This window comes from Schistocerca cancellata, chromosome 3 (assembly GCF_023864275.1).
Source record: "Schistocerca cancellata isolate TAMUIC-IGC-003103 chromosome 3, iqSchCanc2.1, whole genome shotgun sequence".
Classification (NCBI taxonomy): domain Eukaryota; kingdom Metazoa; phylum Arthropoda; class Insecta; order Orthoptera; family Acrididae; genus Schistocerca; species Schistocerca cancellata.
Genome location: NC_064628.1, coordinates 797,221,054 through 797,239,018, shown reverse-complemented (window position 1 = coordinate 797,239,018; position 17,965 = coordinate 797,221,054). Strand labels below are relative to the sequence as shown.

Here is a 17,965-nt window from a genome sequence, read left to right as displayed (position 1 = left end):
TTTCTATGCACCACACATCAGTTCACTAAAGGTGAGCAGTTGCCTTTTCTTTAATTTCTGTACTGTTCCATTCATGAATTTCTTTATACTTAAATACCGTAATCCATTAGACAGAGGATTTTCCTTTCTCTTGTGGCTGTAGAACAGAATAGCCGGCCGCGGTGGTCTAACGGTTCTGGCGCTGCAGTCCGGAACCGCGGGACTGCTACGGTCGCAGGTTCGAATCCTGCCTCGGGCATGGGTGTGTGTGATGTCCTTAGGGTAGTTAGGTTTAAGTAGTTCTAAGTTCTAGGGGGCTTATGACCTAAGATGTTGAGTCCCATAGTGCTCAGAGCCATTTTTTTTTAACAGAATATGATCGCAACATGTATTTGACACATTACACAGAAAGTAATGATACATAGAAAATTGTACAAGCATTCGAAGGTTTATTTAGTATTCGATAGTTAAAAAGGATAAGTAATAATGAAAATAATGAAATTCGAGAAGTAATGACAGCATAAGTTTCTTCTTATGTTTCTCCAAATCTAGACTGCAATGTTACTCATAACAACTCATTTTTAGGTGTTTTATGCTCTAACAACAACTGCATTTGCACAAAAATTCATTGAATTTAATCCCGCCTGTTTCTGCAAACTACAATTTTTTTCGACTGATGACAAGATCACCAAAACAAACTATGACCATTTATCCAACCAGTTGACAGTTTCTCAAAGCCTAAACTGTTAGTGATTAATATTTCAATAAAGGAATAACACACTAATAATGATACAGACGCGCAGAAACGTGTTTGGCAGTAAAAAAGAACATAAGAATAATTCTTCGGTTTGCAAAAACAGTCGGAAACTAGTCCTATTATTTTGCTCAGAACTGTTCATTTTGTAGTCTTGGATGTTTCATCATTGTACACATCGTCAGGACTATAGACAAAAGGAGTACAAATATAGACACGGCGCGGTTTGTGTTGCAGGTCAGCCGGAGGACAAGTACGAGCATGCGAGGCGGCGTTCGTTGTCGGCAGCCCATGTGGCGCGCTACGGCAGCTTCTACCTCCGACTGGGCGCCACCGGTAAGGCTACCTTCTCATTTCTCATTACAGCAGTCCTCCCCATATGACTTATGGTTGTTGCCAACAACATGCTTCGCCTGTCTAGAAACATCTGGAAGACATGTGATAAAGGCTCCGGTATGATAAACCGCGGACCAGTACGGTATTTTTTACAACACGACATGAAGGCTTAGTACTTGTGAAACACACTTGTCACGACATGGGAACTACATGAACAGGGCTTAGCCAAGCATTCAAGGTATACACTACACGACAAAAAGTGAAGCATCCAGGATGGGAGGAGGAAACGAAAATTCACAGGCAGAGAAAGTATGAGATGTTATTTCAGTGATTACAGAATCGAGTCAAATTTCCAAAGAGCGCACTCTCAGTATGAAGTTGCACACCCTGTAGCCTGGACACATGAACTGATTCGTTTGGGAAGGGTATCATAAAACTGTTGTTTTCTCTACTGAAGCAAGCTGGCCCGCAACTGTTGTAACTGGTCAATGACATCCTGGATACTAGCACTCGGATACAGTTGACGTCTGAGGTGGTCCCAGACGTGTTCTATTGGGAGCAGACCTGGGGATCTTGCTGGCCACTGGAGTATCTCAGCTATACACAGTGACTTCACAGAGAAGCGTTGAAACGTCCCCTTAGAACAATTTATACAAGACTGTGCTTAAACTGACACACAATATTTTTTAGCGCAACGCAATCTGACTTTCAGAAATCCCTACAAAGGAATGGCCCTAACTAACATTAACCTGTACCTTTCACAAATCACTTACCTCACCAAAAATCTTCGTTACTCGAACTACTGCAATACAGCGAGCGCCACTACTGCCAGCTAAATAACAGATTCAAACTACGGAAGGCACTAACTACTGATAGGCATAGTTAGCAAATGAAATATTTTAATAGAGAACAAGCAATGTATTTACCTTAATAGTCATAATATATATAGCAGTTCATGACAAATTTCAAAACTCCGCCATCTCTGTCCCCACATCCACCACTGCTGGCGGCTCACCTCCAACTGCGCAACACTACGCGCTGTTCACATCCAGCTGCCGCTGCCAAACACTACAATGGCATTCTTCTAATAATTTCCGGGTATGCAGCCGGATCCCGTCGACATTCTGCCACGATATTTCGGCCCAGAGACGTCCGGCCATCATCAGGTGAGTACACAACTACTGAAGAGCCCAGGTGCAGTCGCGGTATTTATGCCGAATCTCGCGCATGTGAAATGTACTGGCATCCTACAGCGCATGCGTCAGGTGTTGACATGCGCAGCATAGCCGAGTTGTACGTGCTGCCCTCGGTGGTGGAAATTAAAGGTTCATCTAGTCATTGAGTATCGAATGACACTGTCGATTCCGCTGTGATTGTATAATTTTAATAACAGGATTCCAATTTTTATCCAGCTGAAAGCCGTTGTCACGATTTATAAGATTATTGGCAAGACGTATTTCCACTGATTCCTTGATTACGGAATCCCAAAAACCGGAAACCGGGGATAAAATTTTTGTTACATTGTATTCCATTGAATGTCCCAAGGAAATACAGTGCTCTGCTACTGCCGATTTTGACGGTTGCCGCAGACGGGTGTATCTTTCATGTTCTATACATCGTTCATGGACAGTTCTTGTCGTCTGGCCAATATATGCAGCGCCACATTCACAGGGAATTTTGTAGACGCCTGCCTTCTTCAGTTGTAAATGGTCTTTAACGGATCCAACCAGGGCCCGGTTCTTTGCTGGTGGACGAAAGATAACCTTGATTTTATTTTTCTTCAGTAATCGGCCTATTTTCGACGACACATTCCAGGCGTATGGAAGGAACGCAGGTTATCTTTCGTCCACCAGCAAAGAACCGGGCCCTGGTTGGATCCGTTAAAGACCATTTACAACTGAAGAAGGCAGGCGTCTACAAAATTCCCTGTGAATGTGGCGCTGCATATATTGGCCAGACGACAAGAACTGTCCATGAACGATGTATGGAACATGAAAGATACACCCGTCTGCGGCAACCGTCAAAATCGGCAGTAGCAGAGCACTGTATTTCCTTGGGACATTCAATGGAATACAATGTAACAAAAATTTTATCCCCGGTTTCCGGTTTTTGGGATTCCGTAATCAAGGAATCAGTGGAAATACGTCTTGCCAATAATCTTATAAATCATGACAACGGCTTTCAGCTGGATAAAAATTGGAATCCTGTTATTAAAATTATACAATCACAGCGGAATCGACAGTGTCATTCGATACTCAATGACTAGATGAACCTTTATTTCCACCACCGAGGGCAGCACGTACAACTCGGCCATGCTGCGCATGTCAACACCTGACGCATGCGCTGTAGGATGCCAGTACATTTCACATGCGCGAGATTCGGCATAAATACCGCGACTGCACCTGGGCTCTTCAGTAGTTGTGTACTCACCTGATGATGGCCGGACGTCTCTGGGCCGAAATATCGTGGCAGAATGTCGACGGGATCCGGCTGCATACCCGGAAATTATTAGAAGAAGAAATACGCCGGGAAAATTTCAGAAGTCACACTACAATGGCAGACAACAATGCAAACTAGCCACAGACTGCACACAGCACAGCCAGTGATTTTCATACCGAGCGCTACGTAACGTTGCCGATAAGAAAACATAAACAGCCTACTTACAGCGTGCCATGTGTAGAAGAGCATTTGACAGCCTTACGTTTCAAATCTAGACTTTAACAATAAAATGGGAAGGTACTGTTAATCAGAATTCAGAGATAAGTTGTGATCTAAGTGACAATAGATTTATTCATCCTTAACATCACATGGCAACAAAAATCACTAAAGATACGTCACACAAACATGTTTATTTGATAAACGCTTTCACTAACACGGAGTCTATGGTGGACAAAGTGATCAGATGGGGATCGACACACGACACTAATCGGTACACTAATCGCTCCATCTATCTCACTTCATACACGAGAATCTGGGATATGGCACAATGACTAACCCCACAATCAAGCTTCTATACTCTACCATTCCAAAAAGAAAAATATGGATCGAAAGAACAGGGTGCTGAGAAACATATGTTGGAGCCCTTCGCCGTAGCAGCAAATACTTTACCCTCCAGCTGGTCAGGGCGACACACCACAATGCGTTCGTTGACTGACATTGTGGACGGTCGAAATTTGGTATTAATGGCGCGCGCCCTAAAAATGCAAGTACGCGGTCTCGTGTTCGGTTAAGCAGGTACTTTCGTATGAGCCTGTGAAACCCCGGTGCATTCCAGTGTGCAGGTGGACCCGTTTGCTGGTCTGCCAAACCAGTGTGACTCCGTCTCACGACTATGCGTGACGGAAAATGTCAAATGTTTAGATGGCTGACTCAAGAGAAATAAGTACACTCACGCATCACTCATTGTGTGCGTTGTGCTAGAAGCAGTACCTCTGACTGTTTAGAAGGTAACTGGCTCAGGCTATAAGTGGCACACTAGCAAAGGACACAAGTCTCACCGTTTAGGCAGAGACTTGCAGTTCTTTAATAGTGAAGCACCACTTGAAGAGTGTTGTTCTCCTTCTGTCCGCTTTCCTCCTCAGCTCGGTAGACTTCTCCCACTTTAGCAAAAGCCAATCACGAGCTGGAGCGCGGCATTCGAAATTCAGAGAGCGCCCCTTGTTCTGCATACGCCGATTTGACCTATCAGAGAAGAGAAAAAAAGATTCCGCTTCTCGGCCTCTTTCCCGCGCATTTACGCCGTGTCTTTTGCTAACAACATGACCAGGATGGAACCACAGCCCTCCATAAAAAGCTTGTTATCTCTTTTGTTGCATCCATTTCGAAGTTTCCAAAGAACGGCCATAAACTTGTTAAAAGCCTCGTGCTTTCACAAATATGTTTTGTAACAGAGTCTGGACGTCTGGGCGCTAGTGTCCTGCCCCACGGAAATTCGCAAAACTCACACAGATGTCCTGTCGGCTTCCTGCCTAACAAGGCCCCATCCTCTGCTTTACTGCCAGTCTACAATGAGCTCGCCATCGCAGCAGCGACTTCTCGGCGCTAGTAATTCCAACTGGATGCGGATACCGGCCGACTGGCGCCGACCAACGTGTGTGCACAATGAGACCAAGGAACTCGGCCGTCCATAAATGTTTCCAACCAGGTTCCGCAGAAAAAACACGCTTCCCTCAGCCCATCGTCGCGATGCACTTTTACTGCAGTCATTTGAATCGGCACCTTATTGCTTTGAACGCAGGTAAAGCTAATCGTCATTCCTTCCCTAGAGTACGCAAGCAAGACCATTAACTACTGCCCATCATTTCATCATGATGTATGAAGTCAAATTGAAAGAAAGATCATATTCATTAAGAACATGAAGCAGCATAACACCGAATCAGAAGTGAGAGTGCCCTGCAATCTCTCACATTGTCCCGTTGAGAAATGGCACCTCGATACTGTTGCATGAAAGGTAACACATTAGGATGTAGGATTTTCAGTACGTACCGTTCTGCCATCAGGATTCCCTTAATCACTACCAGCTGTGATCTGAAGTCATACCCAATTAGTCCCAACGGCAGGAATAATACCTCAGTTCTTCTCAAAAACATTGGAAGAATGCCTCTTATGCCCATTTCTCAACTATGCTCATCGCCTATGGCAGTGCGAGATAGGTCAGAACCACGATTCATCGCTGACACATTGTGATATCATTCATCAGCAGTCCATGCCTCCCAGTCATGCAGCACTCCAGATGCAGCCGTTTGTGTTGTGGTGTCAACGGTAGCTTACACATGGGACAGAATTCCTTAACCCAGTGCTGCTAGTCTCCGACCAATGATGCAGAATGACACAGAATGTTTCAGGGAGTCCGTTACCCGTTCTGAAGTGGCAGGGGGAGGTGTGAAGGGGTTACAATGAGTTGGACGCACAATGCGGAGATCCTCCCTTGTCGTGCTTATGGGCTGGGACCTTTACGAGTATGCCCACACTCACAGTGCCATGCAGTCCAACATCGGGTGACTGTCATATCCGAATGCTCTACAAATCTGGATATTACATGGTTCGACCAGTTGGCCACATGGAGGGCCACGATACAGCCCCTTTGAGACTGTGTCGGGTGCTCATACTGCTGTCACACACAGCATCTCGATGTCCTTCAATAGTGGTCACTCAAACCTGACACTGTTCACGCCCTTTATATACGGTGATCTTATTAACGTTTAAAAACCCCCAAAGCGACGTAGACAAAGCTAAAGTAGTTTATTTAATATGAGACGTATGTGGTCGCGAATATAGGGACATAGCTCAAATGTGGATGACAAATGCTGAACATGTGACGTCACCAGATGACGTACCTCGCCGCACATACAGCGATTGGGCTTGTCTCCAGGAAAGTATTGCCACTTTTTAATTCAGCTGCCCTATTCTTAACTGCTGAAACAGAAGTAATAGGCGCCTTACGAATCGGAATCAACATTGAGTGAATTCCCATAGGTGACAAACAGTTCAAAACAAATAACTTTTTGATGGCACGAAACACACATTTTTATAGGGGAACCACATTATTACATCCTCCTTTTTATAGGGGATAGTTCTCTTGAAAACCACAAAACGGTCATCTAAGCATATGTTCAGAAACAAATACCTGTAAAGAAATGGCCCATGCTGTTCTACAGCAACCATCAGGCTCTTGATATTTCAACAAGCTGCTACTCGTTCTTAAACATCCTCAAGCCATCCTTCTTATAGAATAAAATACTCGTGAAAGCAAACCTGGCCACATGCATGGATCACACGCTCTTGCAATGCATTCATGTCGTCAATAGGTATGTCTCCAAAACCGAAAATCTGAGAAACGAAAAGGTCTCGTGAATGGAAAAACCATGCTATTATACCTGCTCAATTTGTCCTTCCCGTAGATATTGGTGGCTTGCCTTGCGGATGTACGGGTCTATTGTAAGTGCTGTGTATGACAACAGCATCATGATAGGACGAATAGGTATAGAGATATAACGATTGACAAAAATGAACAGTGAATGTGTTCGATTCCATTTCGGTCTGCGAAGAAAAAAAACAGCATTCCTTAAAAGGTCAGAATCCAATCGGAACCCACAGTTCTCGAAACTAAGCATCGGTTCTACTTAACGCTTTTCTTGTTCGGAGGTAAATGTAGATTGTCCATCTTTCTTCTTCAGCTGATCATCATTACCACTCTGTAGACGACGGTGGAGACATGAATGAGGCTCCCCAAATAGATCTGGGACACGACGTATGCTCCTTCCTTGACGTAATGTAGTAATAGCTATGCGCATATCATATTCAGTCCAACCACCTTTATCACTACCCATCTGCAACAGAACAGTGAACAATAAATGAACAAGATGTGTTGTCCTTATTCAGCCTTAAATTCGTGTCCCTATTCGCGCAAAAAGTAGTGCTTTCAGTCTAAAGAGGCTGGTAACACTGAATCCAAAAAATCACGAACAAACATCGAGGAGTGAGCGGGAGGAGCATCGTGATGCATTTCCAGGGATGGTTTTGCCTCAGTTCTGATGTTTCCTTAGGATTGCTTCAGGTAAACGGCGCATTATCTCCAGGTCGTATTCCTTACTGACCATACGACCATACAACCATAAGGCAGGATGCCTACCACAATATAATGGCAGTAAACAGTAAGGCTAACTTTCATATGTGATCGAACCTCTAAATAGTTTTGAGTCTTGGCTCTTCAGGCAGTTTTCAGTGGGACGATTGGGCCTTGGTATCGACATCATTCCTGAGCTACGTATACGCGACGTCGTCTTTGGTCTAAATTCAACCTTTTCGGAACACACTTTGCTGCTGCACATTTCATGCCAAAAACATAAAAAAAATTGCTTGGGATCAGCCAAAGGATATGCTGACATCGACAGAAACCTCTCTGATGGTGATTCGGCGACTTTCCAGAATCATTTTCCTTGCACGTTTCACACTGCGACTGTAATTGATTTGTTAGGGCGATCAGGGCGGTGGTCATCTTCAGCGACGCTCTTGAAACGTTCATACCACTAGTAAACTCTTGTCTTACTCATGCCAGATTCGTCAAAGGCCACAATCAACATTTCGAATGCGGCGCAGTACTCTATTCAATTTTCAAGCAAAATTTTATACTAATTCCTTGATGCATCCTTTTTGGTAACTAAAATTTCGCGGAGCACTCGAAAACACGTGTAACCTTTTCGACTGTGAACGACAAACACAGCTGAAAATACAAATATACGTTAGGAACATATATAACAACTAGATAGAAAAGTGTTTCGAAAATCAGACTTAAAAAGGCCCCGAAATAAAAAAAATCCTGTCCGGTGATCACGGCAATGCTTCGCAACTATTACAGCTGTATCGGAACTGAATGTAATCAAAGATATCCCGACACCCTCAGCAACAAACGTTCTTCATATTTCGTGCATTGCGCTTCCACCTACAACCAGTGACATCGTGAGAGAGCAGAATGCGGCGCTCCGCGGAACTCGCCGACTTCCAACGTGGTTCAAATGGCTCTAAGCACTATGGGACTTAACTTCTGACATCATCAGTCCACTAGAACTTAGAACTACTTAAACCTAACTAACCTATGGACATCACACACATCCATGCCCGAGGCAGGATTCGAACCTGCAACCGTGGCAGCAGCACGGTTCCGGACTGAAGCGCCTAGATTTTCTCGGCCACAACGGCCGGCCTACACAGACTCGTGACCTGAATCCTACAGAACACATCTGGGATGTTTTGGAACACCGACTTCGCGCCTGGCACCACGGACCCACATGGATACCTCTCCTCACTGCAGCACTCCGTGAAGAATGGGCTGTCATTCCCCAAGAAACCTTCAGCACCTGATTGAACGTATGCGTGCGACAGTGAAAGTTGTCATCAAGGCTATGAGTGAGTCCACCATTACCGATGCAAGGCACCCCGAATTGGTTTTCAGCCAGGTGTCCGGATACTTTTGATCACATAATGTGCGTTCTGATCTGATTCTGGCCACTCACTGTACCCATCTTTTTATCTCCCCTTGTAGGGCATAAAAACAGTTTCCCTGTTTCCTGTTGGAACTGACTGTGAGGAAGAAAGCAAACTAGCACATAGTTGTGTATACAGTTCTTGTTCAAATATAGATATTTAAGGAGAAGAAATATACATAGTGTCTCCCCTAGGACTCCTTAGGCGCATTTTCTTTGGTGTTTCTGCAGATATTTGCAATTTCGTTTTTTGCATTCTACAGTTGGAGTCCGTCCACACAAGTACTGTTCATCACGTCTTTCATGCGATGACCAGTGTCGACAGAAAGCGTCAGTTTGTTTCCCGTTACAAACAAAATGATTTTTAAAGCGGAATTTTACGTGCCAGTTCGACAGAGCGGTCCAAGGTTAGTCTAATGCTGTATTCGCTTGATCGACATTTATTACCAGGGACAGTAAAACTCGAACAATAACCATGCTGCTTCAGCGACAGCACTGCCTTGGCTCGCGCCCACTGCTACAGCCAAGACTGCAACACTACACAATCGCTGTTGCATAGTGTTCTGTCTAGACAAGACAGTCTAGACACAATGAGAGGAAGCCGAAAGGCACGCGCTTAAACTCACGCAGGCTGGCGTGAGGTCTGAAACAGGATACGTAATGAATGCTATAAAGAAAAGTACGTAGCTTCTGGAATACTTAACTTTAATCCACATTTGTAGAACATCGCTCTTGATTATACATTAATAGAATCTTAATATCAATTGAATACAGCGCCTTGCTAGGTCGTAGCAAATGTAGCTGAAGGCTATGCTAACTATCGTCTCGGCAAATGAAAGCGTAGTTGTCAGTGAACCGTTCTTTGCAAAGTCGGCTGTGCAACTGGGGCGAGTGCTAGTACGTCTCTCTAGACCTGCCGTGTGGTGGCGCTCGGTCTGCAATCACGGACAGTGGCGACACGCGGGTCCGTCGTTTACTAGCGGACCGTGGCCGATTTAAAAGCTACCACCTAGCAAGTGTGGTGTCTGGCGGTGACACCACACATAGTCCTTTATTTTTCTGAGGTTTTCTGCTCCTCCATACACTCACCGATAAAACAAATATAGGAATAGCATAATTTTGGAGTGCTCTATCGAGTGGACGTGTAATGTTCCGATTTAAAAATCATTTTGTTTGAAATGGGAAACAAACAGACGCTTTCTATCGACACTAAGCATGGCATGAAAGACATGAGGTGCAGTAACTGTTTGGGCTGACTCCAGCTACACAATGTGAAAACGAAATAACAAATTTCGCCGAAACACCAAACAAAAGCCGACCGCGGTGAACGCGGTTTAGGCGCTGCAGTCCGGAACCGCGCGACTGCTACGGTCGCAGGTTCGAATCCTGCCTCGGGCATGGATGTGTGTGATGTCCTTAGGTTAGTTAGGTTTAAGTAGTTCTAAGATCTAGGGGACTGATGACCTCAGATGTTAAGTCCCATAGTGCTCAGAGCCATTTGAACCAGCCAACCAAACAAAATGCGCCTGACGGCGCTTAGGAGAGACATACGGTATATACACGGGAAAAAAATTACAACACTAAGAAGGACTTATGCGACTTAAACAATCTTTTGTAGGTGTTCCTACATCTGGAAAACGATGACTGTTCCAGTTTCGCGTCAGTCCCATAAGAGTGGCGCTAGTAATGCGACTATGAGGAAGCAGTTCAGGTTTGTTATAGATACACGCTGCAAATATAGTGATCGTTAGTTACTTTGTGTTGAATTGATATTAGTCAAGAATGCCTTTAAGGCAACAGAAACGCCATTACCAACACCTCACTTAGCTTGACCGAGGTCCTGTAATACTACTATAAGAATCAGAATGTTCCTCTTGCGATATTACAGAAAGACTTGGCGATAATGCAGCCATTATACGAGGGCAGTTCAATAAGTAATGCAACACATTTTTTTTCTGAAACAGGGGTTGTTTTATTCAGCACTGAAATACACCAGGTTATTCCCCAATCTTTTAGCTACACAACACTTCAGAGTTGATCGTTTGACCATGGGGAAGTACATCGAACAGAATAACCCCTTCAGCGTCCCAGAAGACTGTAACCATGACTTTACCGGCTGAGGGTATGGCTTTAAACTTTCTCTTGGTAGGGGAGTGGGTGTGGCGCCACTCCATTGATTGCCGTTTTGTTTCAGGTTCGAAGTGATGAACCCATGTTTCATCGCCTGTAACAATCTTTGACAAGAAATTGTCACCCTCAGCCACATGACGAGCAAGCAATTCCGCACAGATGGTTCTCCTTTGCTCCTTATGGTGTTCGGTTAGACAACGAGGGACCCAGCGGGAACAAACCTTTGAATATCCCAACTGGTGAACAATTGTGACAGCACTACCAACAGAGATGGCAAGTTGAGCACTGAGTTGTTTGATGGTGATCCGTCGATCATCTCAAACGAGTGTGTTCGCACGCTCCGCCATTGCAGGAGTCACAGCTGTGCACGGCCGGCCCGCACGCGGGAGATCAGACAGTCTTGCTTGACCTTGCGGCGATGATGACACACGCTTTGCCCAACGACTCACCGTGCTTTTGTCCACTGCCAGATCACCGTAGACATTCTGCAAGCGCCTATGAATATCTGAGATGCCCTGGTTTTCCGCCAAAAGAAACTCGATCACTACCCGTTGTTTGCAACGCACATACGTTACAGACGCCATTTTAACAGCTCCCTACAGCGCTGCCACCTGTCGGAAGTCAATGAAACTATACGAGACGAAGCGGGAATGTTTGAAAATATTCCACAAGAAATTTCCGGTTTTTTCAACCAAAATTGGCCGAGAAAAAAAATGTGTTGCATTACTTATTGAACTGCCCTCGTACATGATTCGTGGCGGCGGTGGTCGCAAGAATGTACGGAGGCAAGAAGATCAGGCTGCGGGCGGCCACGTAGCACGACGGAGAGTGGAGACCATCGTGTTCGGCATACAGCTCCGGCGCATCGTGCTGCATCTGCAGCAGCAATTTGAGGAACAGTTGGCTTCACACTGACACGACGAACTGATACAAATCGGTTACTTCAAGGACAGGTCCTAGCTAGACGCCCTGTAGCGCGCATTCCACTTTCCCCAAATCACTGCCATTTGCGACTTCAGTGGTATCAGGCGAGAGCTGAGTGGATGGCTGGGTGGAGGTCTGTTGTCTTTTCTGATGAAAGCTGGTTCCGCCTCGGTGAAAGTGATAGCACTGTGTCGGTTAGAAGAAGGCCATTTGAGTTGTAACCAACCTGGCTGCATGCTAGATACACTGGACCCGCACCTGGAGTTATGGTCTGGGGTCCGATTTCGTATGACAGAAGCACCACTCTCGTGGTTTTCTCACGCACACTCACTGCAAATCTGTAACTCAATCTGGTGATTCGATCTCCATTGTGCTGCCATTCACGAACAGCAGTCCACTGGGTGTTTTCCAACAGGATACTGATCGCCCACATACAGCTGTAGTAGCCCAATATGCTCTACAGAGCGTTGACATGTTGTCTTGGACTACTCGATCGTCTCCATTCGAGCATATATGGGTCATCATCGGAAGACAACTCCAGCGTCATCCACAACCAGGACTGAACGTCTCTGTATTGATCGACCAAGTGCAACAGGCATCCAACTCCTTCCACGAGACCTCTATATAACACAATGCATGCAGGTTTGCATGCATGTATTCAATATTTTGGCCGTTACACCGGTTATTACTGTACTGTTCACATTTGCCATAGCTCATCTCTCACTTACATTGATCTATGATCTTGTTATGTTAATCACTCAGATATGTTAACTAAACAAATACATTCCCGAAATTTCATTACCCTACTCAATTATTTCGTTGATGTTGCGAATTTTCCCGTCAATGTACGTATCATATAACATGTATCAGTGCAGATACTTTTATGTGTGGTATCGAAATACAAACACACGTCAGTGTGTTAGTTGTTTTTTCTCTGCATCTAATAGACTTAGCCAAACACATCGCGTAATTTAGTATCTGATGTTTGATGCGTGGTCATAACCGCACCACTAAGTGAACTACACCTGTCAGTGTAGGCTAACCATTCTGCGTCCACACATCCACACTTCAAAACGTGAACAGCTACCTAGTGGAAAACAAGCATTGCTGGTTTGCGCTTATCACATGTACTTGGAGATACTAACCAACCTAGAAACTTACAGCTCGTAATATCTGTAATTACTGATCCGCAAATGTCGTCAATATTGATGTAATGTTCACTACACCATTCTCAGTCAGCAACAGAAATATCTGCGTTTACACCCATTACACCCGGTACAGCTTTTTGTTATTTTTTGACGAGAAATATAGCACGAGGATGGAATAGGATGCCAATGCGAAATACAGATAAATGAAGTTAAAGGGAAGCGGTAAAGAACTTCCGTTATTTTTGGTAACAACGTTAATCATTGACTTGTCTTATGATAATAGTATAGATTTTAAGTATATATTTATATATCATATACAGATGGGTCCAGAAAAACGTACACACTCTTTGATAGCTAACAGCTTTGGGGCAAAGTGACATATGTTGCATTTTGCGTGACAGCGTGGTCCATTGTTTTCTCAAAAGATCTTGGGGCACATTTTTCAGTATATGACAACACAGCAATGAAAGAAGTAAGATTGTCCTTTGAGCAACGCAAGGCCGTACTGAAATGTTACCGGAAGTACGAAAACATGATGGAGGTACAACGGCAATGGCGTAACTTGTACAGAATCCAACTAAAAACTGGTACAACAATTTATCGTATTCAGAATAAATTTGAAGCCGACGGTACTGTTCATGATGTGGTTAAGGAAAGGTCTGGCCTACCAAAAACAACAACAAGCCCAGCTTCCAGCCCTGCTGTGTTGCAACATTTTACTAGGCCACTTCAAAAATCTGTGAAGCATGTTGCATGGGAAAGCAAGGTAAGCCGATCAAGCGTGCAACGAATTCTGAAGGCTGCAAAGTGGAAAGTGTACATTCCAAGATCAGTGCACGCTATGAACGAGGACGACGCGGATCGAAGGATAGAGTACTGTAAGCCGTTTGAAGGCACGATTCGCGAGAACGAACGGTTTTGGGGATGGTTATATCGCCTGACGAGGTGCAATTCAAACTGAACGCTACTGTAAACCAAGACAACTGTGTGTATGAGGTTCCTAAAAATTCTCACGTTCGAGTGGACAAACATGCTAATCTACTGGGCGTTAATGTTTGGTATGGTCTGTCATCGCACGGTTTGATCTTCTTTGAAGGTAGCGTAACTGGTGAGGTGTATCTTTATATACTGGAAACATCGATTTTACCTGCCAACGGAGAAGTCTTTGGATAGGAAAGAGCTTACCTGCCACAAGATGGCGCTCCGCCTCACTGTCACAGAGACGTCAGAGCCTACTTGCATGAAAATCTACGTGGACGATGGATAGGTGGAAGAGGAGCTGCTGAGTACCTACCACGGTATCCAGACCTTACACCTCTCGACTTCCAACTATGGGGGGACCTTGAAAAATGAACTGTATCAGTAGAAGCCAACTATGGTGAACGAGCTACGAGAAAACATCAAGGCGCCCTGTGCGGCTATCATTCCGGCAACACTGACACCCGTTTTTCGGTCAACAGTTCAGCGTCATCGCCGTAGTTGGCTGTTAATGAGGGTCATTTTGAACACATAAAGCAACCTTTCCCCCGTGCAAGAAATATAACGGTATGTCATTTTGTTCCATTAATACTTTTATGAACCCCTCTGCAAAGTAAAAAAATATGTAGACTACGTCTGTCCGAAAGTTTATTAGAGTATCATATACAAATCTGAAGTACAGAGCTATTACAAATGATTGAAGCGATTTCATAAATTCACTGTAGCTCCATTCATTGACATATGGTCACGACACACTACAGATACGTAGAAATACTCATAATGTTTTGTTCGGCTGAAGCCGCACTTCAGGTTTCTGCCGCCAGAGCGCTCGAGAGTGCAGTGAGACAAAATGGCGACAGGAGCCGAGAAAGCGTAAGTCGTGCTTGAAATGCTCTCACATCAGTCAGTCATAACAGTGCAACGACACTTCAGGACCAAGTTCAACAAAGATCCACCAACTGCTAACTCCATTCGGCGATGGTATGCGCAGTTTAAAGATTCTGGATGCCTCTGTAAGGGGAAATCAACGGGTCGGCCTGCAGTGAGCGAAGAAACGGTTGAACGCGTGCGGGCAAGTTTCACGCGTAGCCCGCGGAAGTCGACGAATAAAGCAAGCAGGGAGCTAGACGTACCACAGCCGACGGTTTGGAAAATCTTACGGAAAAGGCTAAAGCAGAAGCCTTACCGTTTACAATTGCTACAAGCCCTGACACCCGATGACGAAGTCAAACGCTTTGAATTTTCGGCGCGGTTGCAACAGCTCATGGAAGAGGATGCGTTCAGTACGAAACTTGTTTTCAGTGATGAAGCAACATTTTTTCTTAATGGTGAAGTGAACAGACACAATGTGCGAATCTAGGCGCTAGAGAATCCTCACGCATTCGTGCAGCAAATTCGCAATTCACCAAAAGTTAACGCGTTTTGTGCAATCTCACGGTTTAAAGTTTACGGCCCCTTTTTCTTCTGCTAAAAAAACGTTACAGGACACGTGTATCTGGACATGCTGGAAAATTGGCTCATGCCACGACTGGAGACCGACAGCGCCGACTTCATCTTTCAACAGGCTGGTGCTCCACCGCACTTCCATCATGATGTTCGGCATTTCTTAAAGAGGAGATTGGAAAACCGATGGATCGGTCGTGGTGGAGATCATTATCAGCAATTCATGTCATGGCCTCCACGCTCTCCCGACTTAACCCATGTGATTTCTTTCTGTGGGGTTATGTGAAAGATTCAGTGTTTACACCTCCTCTACCAAGAAACGTGCCAGAACTGCGAGCTCGCATCAACGATGCTTTCGAACTCATTGATGGGGACATGCTGCGCCGAGTGTGGGAGGAACTTGATTATCGGCTTGATGTCTGCCGAATCACTAAAGGGGCACATATCGAACATTTGTGAATGCGTAAAAAAACTTTTTGAGTTTTCGTATGTGTGTGCAAAGCATTGTGAAAATATCTCAAATAATAAAGTTATTGTAGAGCTGTGAAATCGCTTCAATCATTTGTAATAACCCTGTAAATCTGTCAAGTATATTTCGAGATTTCTGGTAAGAGCATTAAACTGTGACTTGTGTTTATATAGTAGTATAGCTTTCTCATTTGTGAGAATGTAGTCTTGACTAGTTATTACCGCTCTGCTAGTGTTATGGTGGGCGTTTGCCTTAGCGAAATTCTGGCTACACCTGGCCTGCGGAAACTGATGAGCTGCTGCTCCTGTCCACAGCGTTCGGCATCGGAAGCATGGTGTACTCGGGGCTGGAGTTCGGCCAGTTCTTCGAGCTGAACGACGACACCAACTGCGCCAACGTGCTGCAAGCCGTGACGCCCGCCGCGCGCATGCTGCTCACTCTGCTGCAGATGCAGTTCATCTTCATGAACAGCAAGGTGCGTGGCCCGGCAGACTGCCATAGCATAATGTTATATACTATCCGCATTCTAAACAGAATAACTATTCCTACTGATATTATATGAAAATTGAAGATGGAGAGCGAAAGACCTAGTAGATAGTGTCGGAAGTTCCATGCGGCTTTTCGCGGATGATGCTGTAGTATACAGAGAAGTTGCAGCATTAGAAAATTGTAGCGAAATGCAGGAAGATCTGCAGCGGATAGGCACTTGGTGCAGGGAGTGGCAACTGACCCTTAATATAGACAAATGTAATGTATTGCGAATACATAGAAAGAAGGATCCTTTATTGTATGATTATATAATAGCGGAACAAACACTGGTAGCAGTTACTTCTGTAAAATATCTGGGAGTATGCGTGCGGAACGATTTGAAGTGGAATGATCATATAAAATTAATTGTTGGTAAGGCGGGTACCAGGTTGAGATTCATTGGGAGAGTCCTTAGAAAATGTAGCCCATCAACAAAGGAGGTGGCTTACAAAACACTCGTTCGACCTATACTTGAGTATTGCTCATCAGTGTGGGATCCGTACCAGATCGGGTTGACGGAGGAGATAGAGAAGATCCAAAGAAGAGCGGCGCGTTTCGTCACAGGGTTATTTGGTAACCGTGATAGCGTTACGGAGATGTTTAACAAACTCAAGTGGCAGACTCTGCAAGAGAGGCGCTCTGCATCGCGGTGTAGCTTGCTCGCCAGGTTTCGAGAGGGTGCGTTTCTGGATGAGGTATCGAATATATTGCTTCCCCCTACTTATACCTCCCGAGGAGATCACGAATGTAAAATTAGAGAGATTAGAGCGCGCACAGAGGCTTTCAGACAGTCGTTCTTCCCGCGAACCATACGCGACTGGAACAGGAAAGGGAGATAATGAAAGTGGCACGTAAAGTGCCCTCCGCCACACTCCGTTGGGTGGCTTGCGGAGTATAAATGTAGATGTAGATGTAGAAGAAAGGAACGGAAAGGGAGAGCATCACTGCTGTCAGCTGCATCGGGACATTACGCGGAATCAGCGGCGACGAGTGAAAATGTGTACCGGACCGGTATTCGAACCATCATTGTCGATTCACATTACCATGGAGCGCCACCTATCCGAAGTCCCTGTCCATTTCCTCCAAGTTCGTTACTCTGGGATTCCCACAGGAAGTATTTGTGCACCCCCACTGTCCCGATGCAGCTGACAGCAGTAATCCTCTCCTTCTCCTTTCCTTTCTTCTCCTCTTCACCTTCAATTTACGTGTAATGTATCACAGCTGCGGATTCTGCGTCGTGTCCGTTCTTTAGGACATGTCCGAAAGAATAGACACCACGCATTCATACACTACG

The 17,965-nt window shown here is 45.0% G+C and overlaps 1 protein-coding gene across 1 annotated transcript in view; it reads left to right on the top strand.

Annotated features, from left to right (window-relative positions):
• Nucleotides 1-17,965, top strand: part of LOC126176579 (proton channel OtopLc-like) — a 141,746-nt gene that overhangs the window by 29,059 nt on the left and 94,722 nt on the right. The window contains exons 6-7 of the mRNA XM_049923741.1: nucleotides 971-1,069; nucleotides 16,458-16,618. Of these exons, the coding sequence (XP_049779698.1) occupies nucleotides 971-1,069; nucleotides 16,458-16,618 (260 nt within the window). The remainder of the gene's footprint in view (nucleotides 1-970; nucleotides 1,070-16,457; nucleotides 16,619-17,965) is intronic.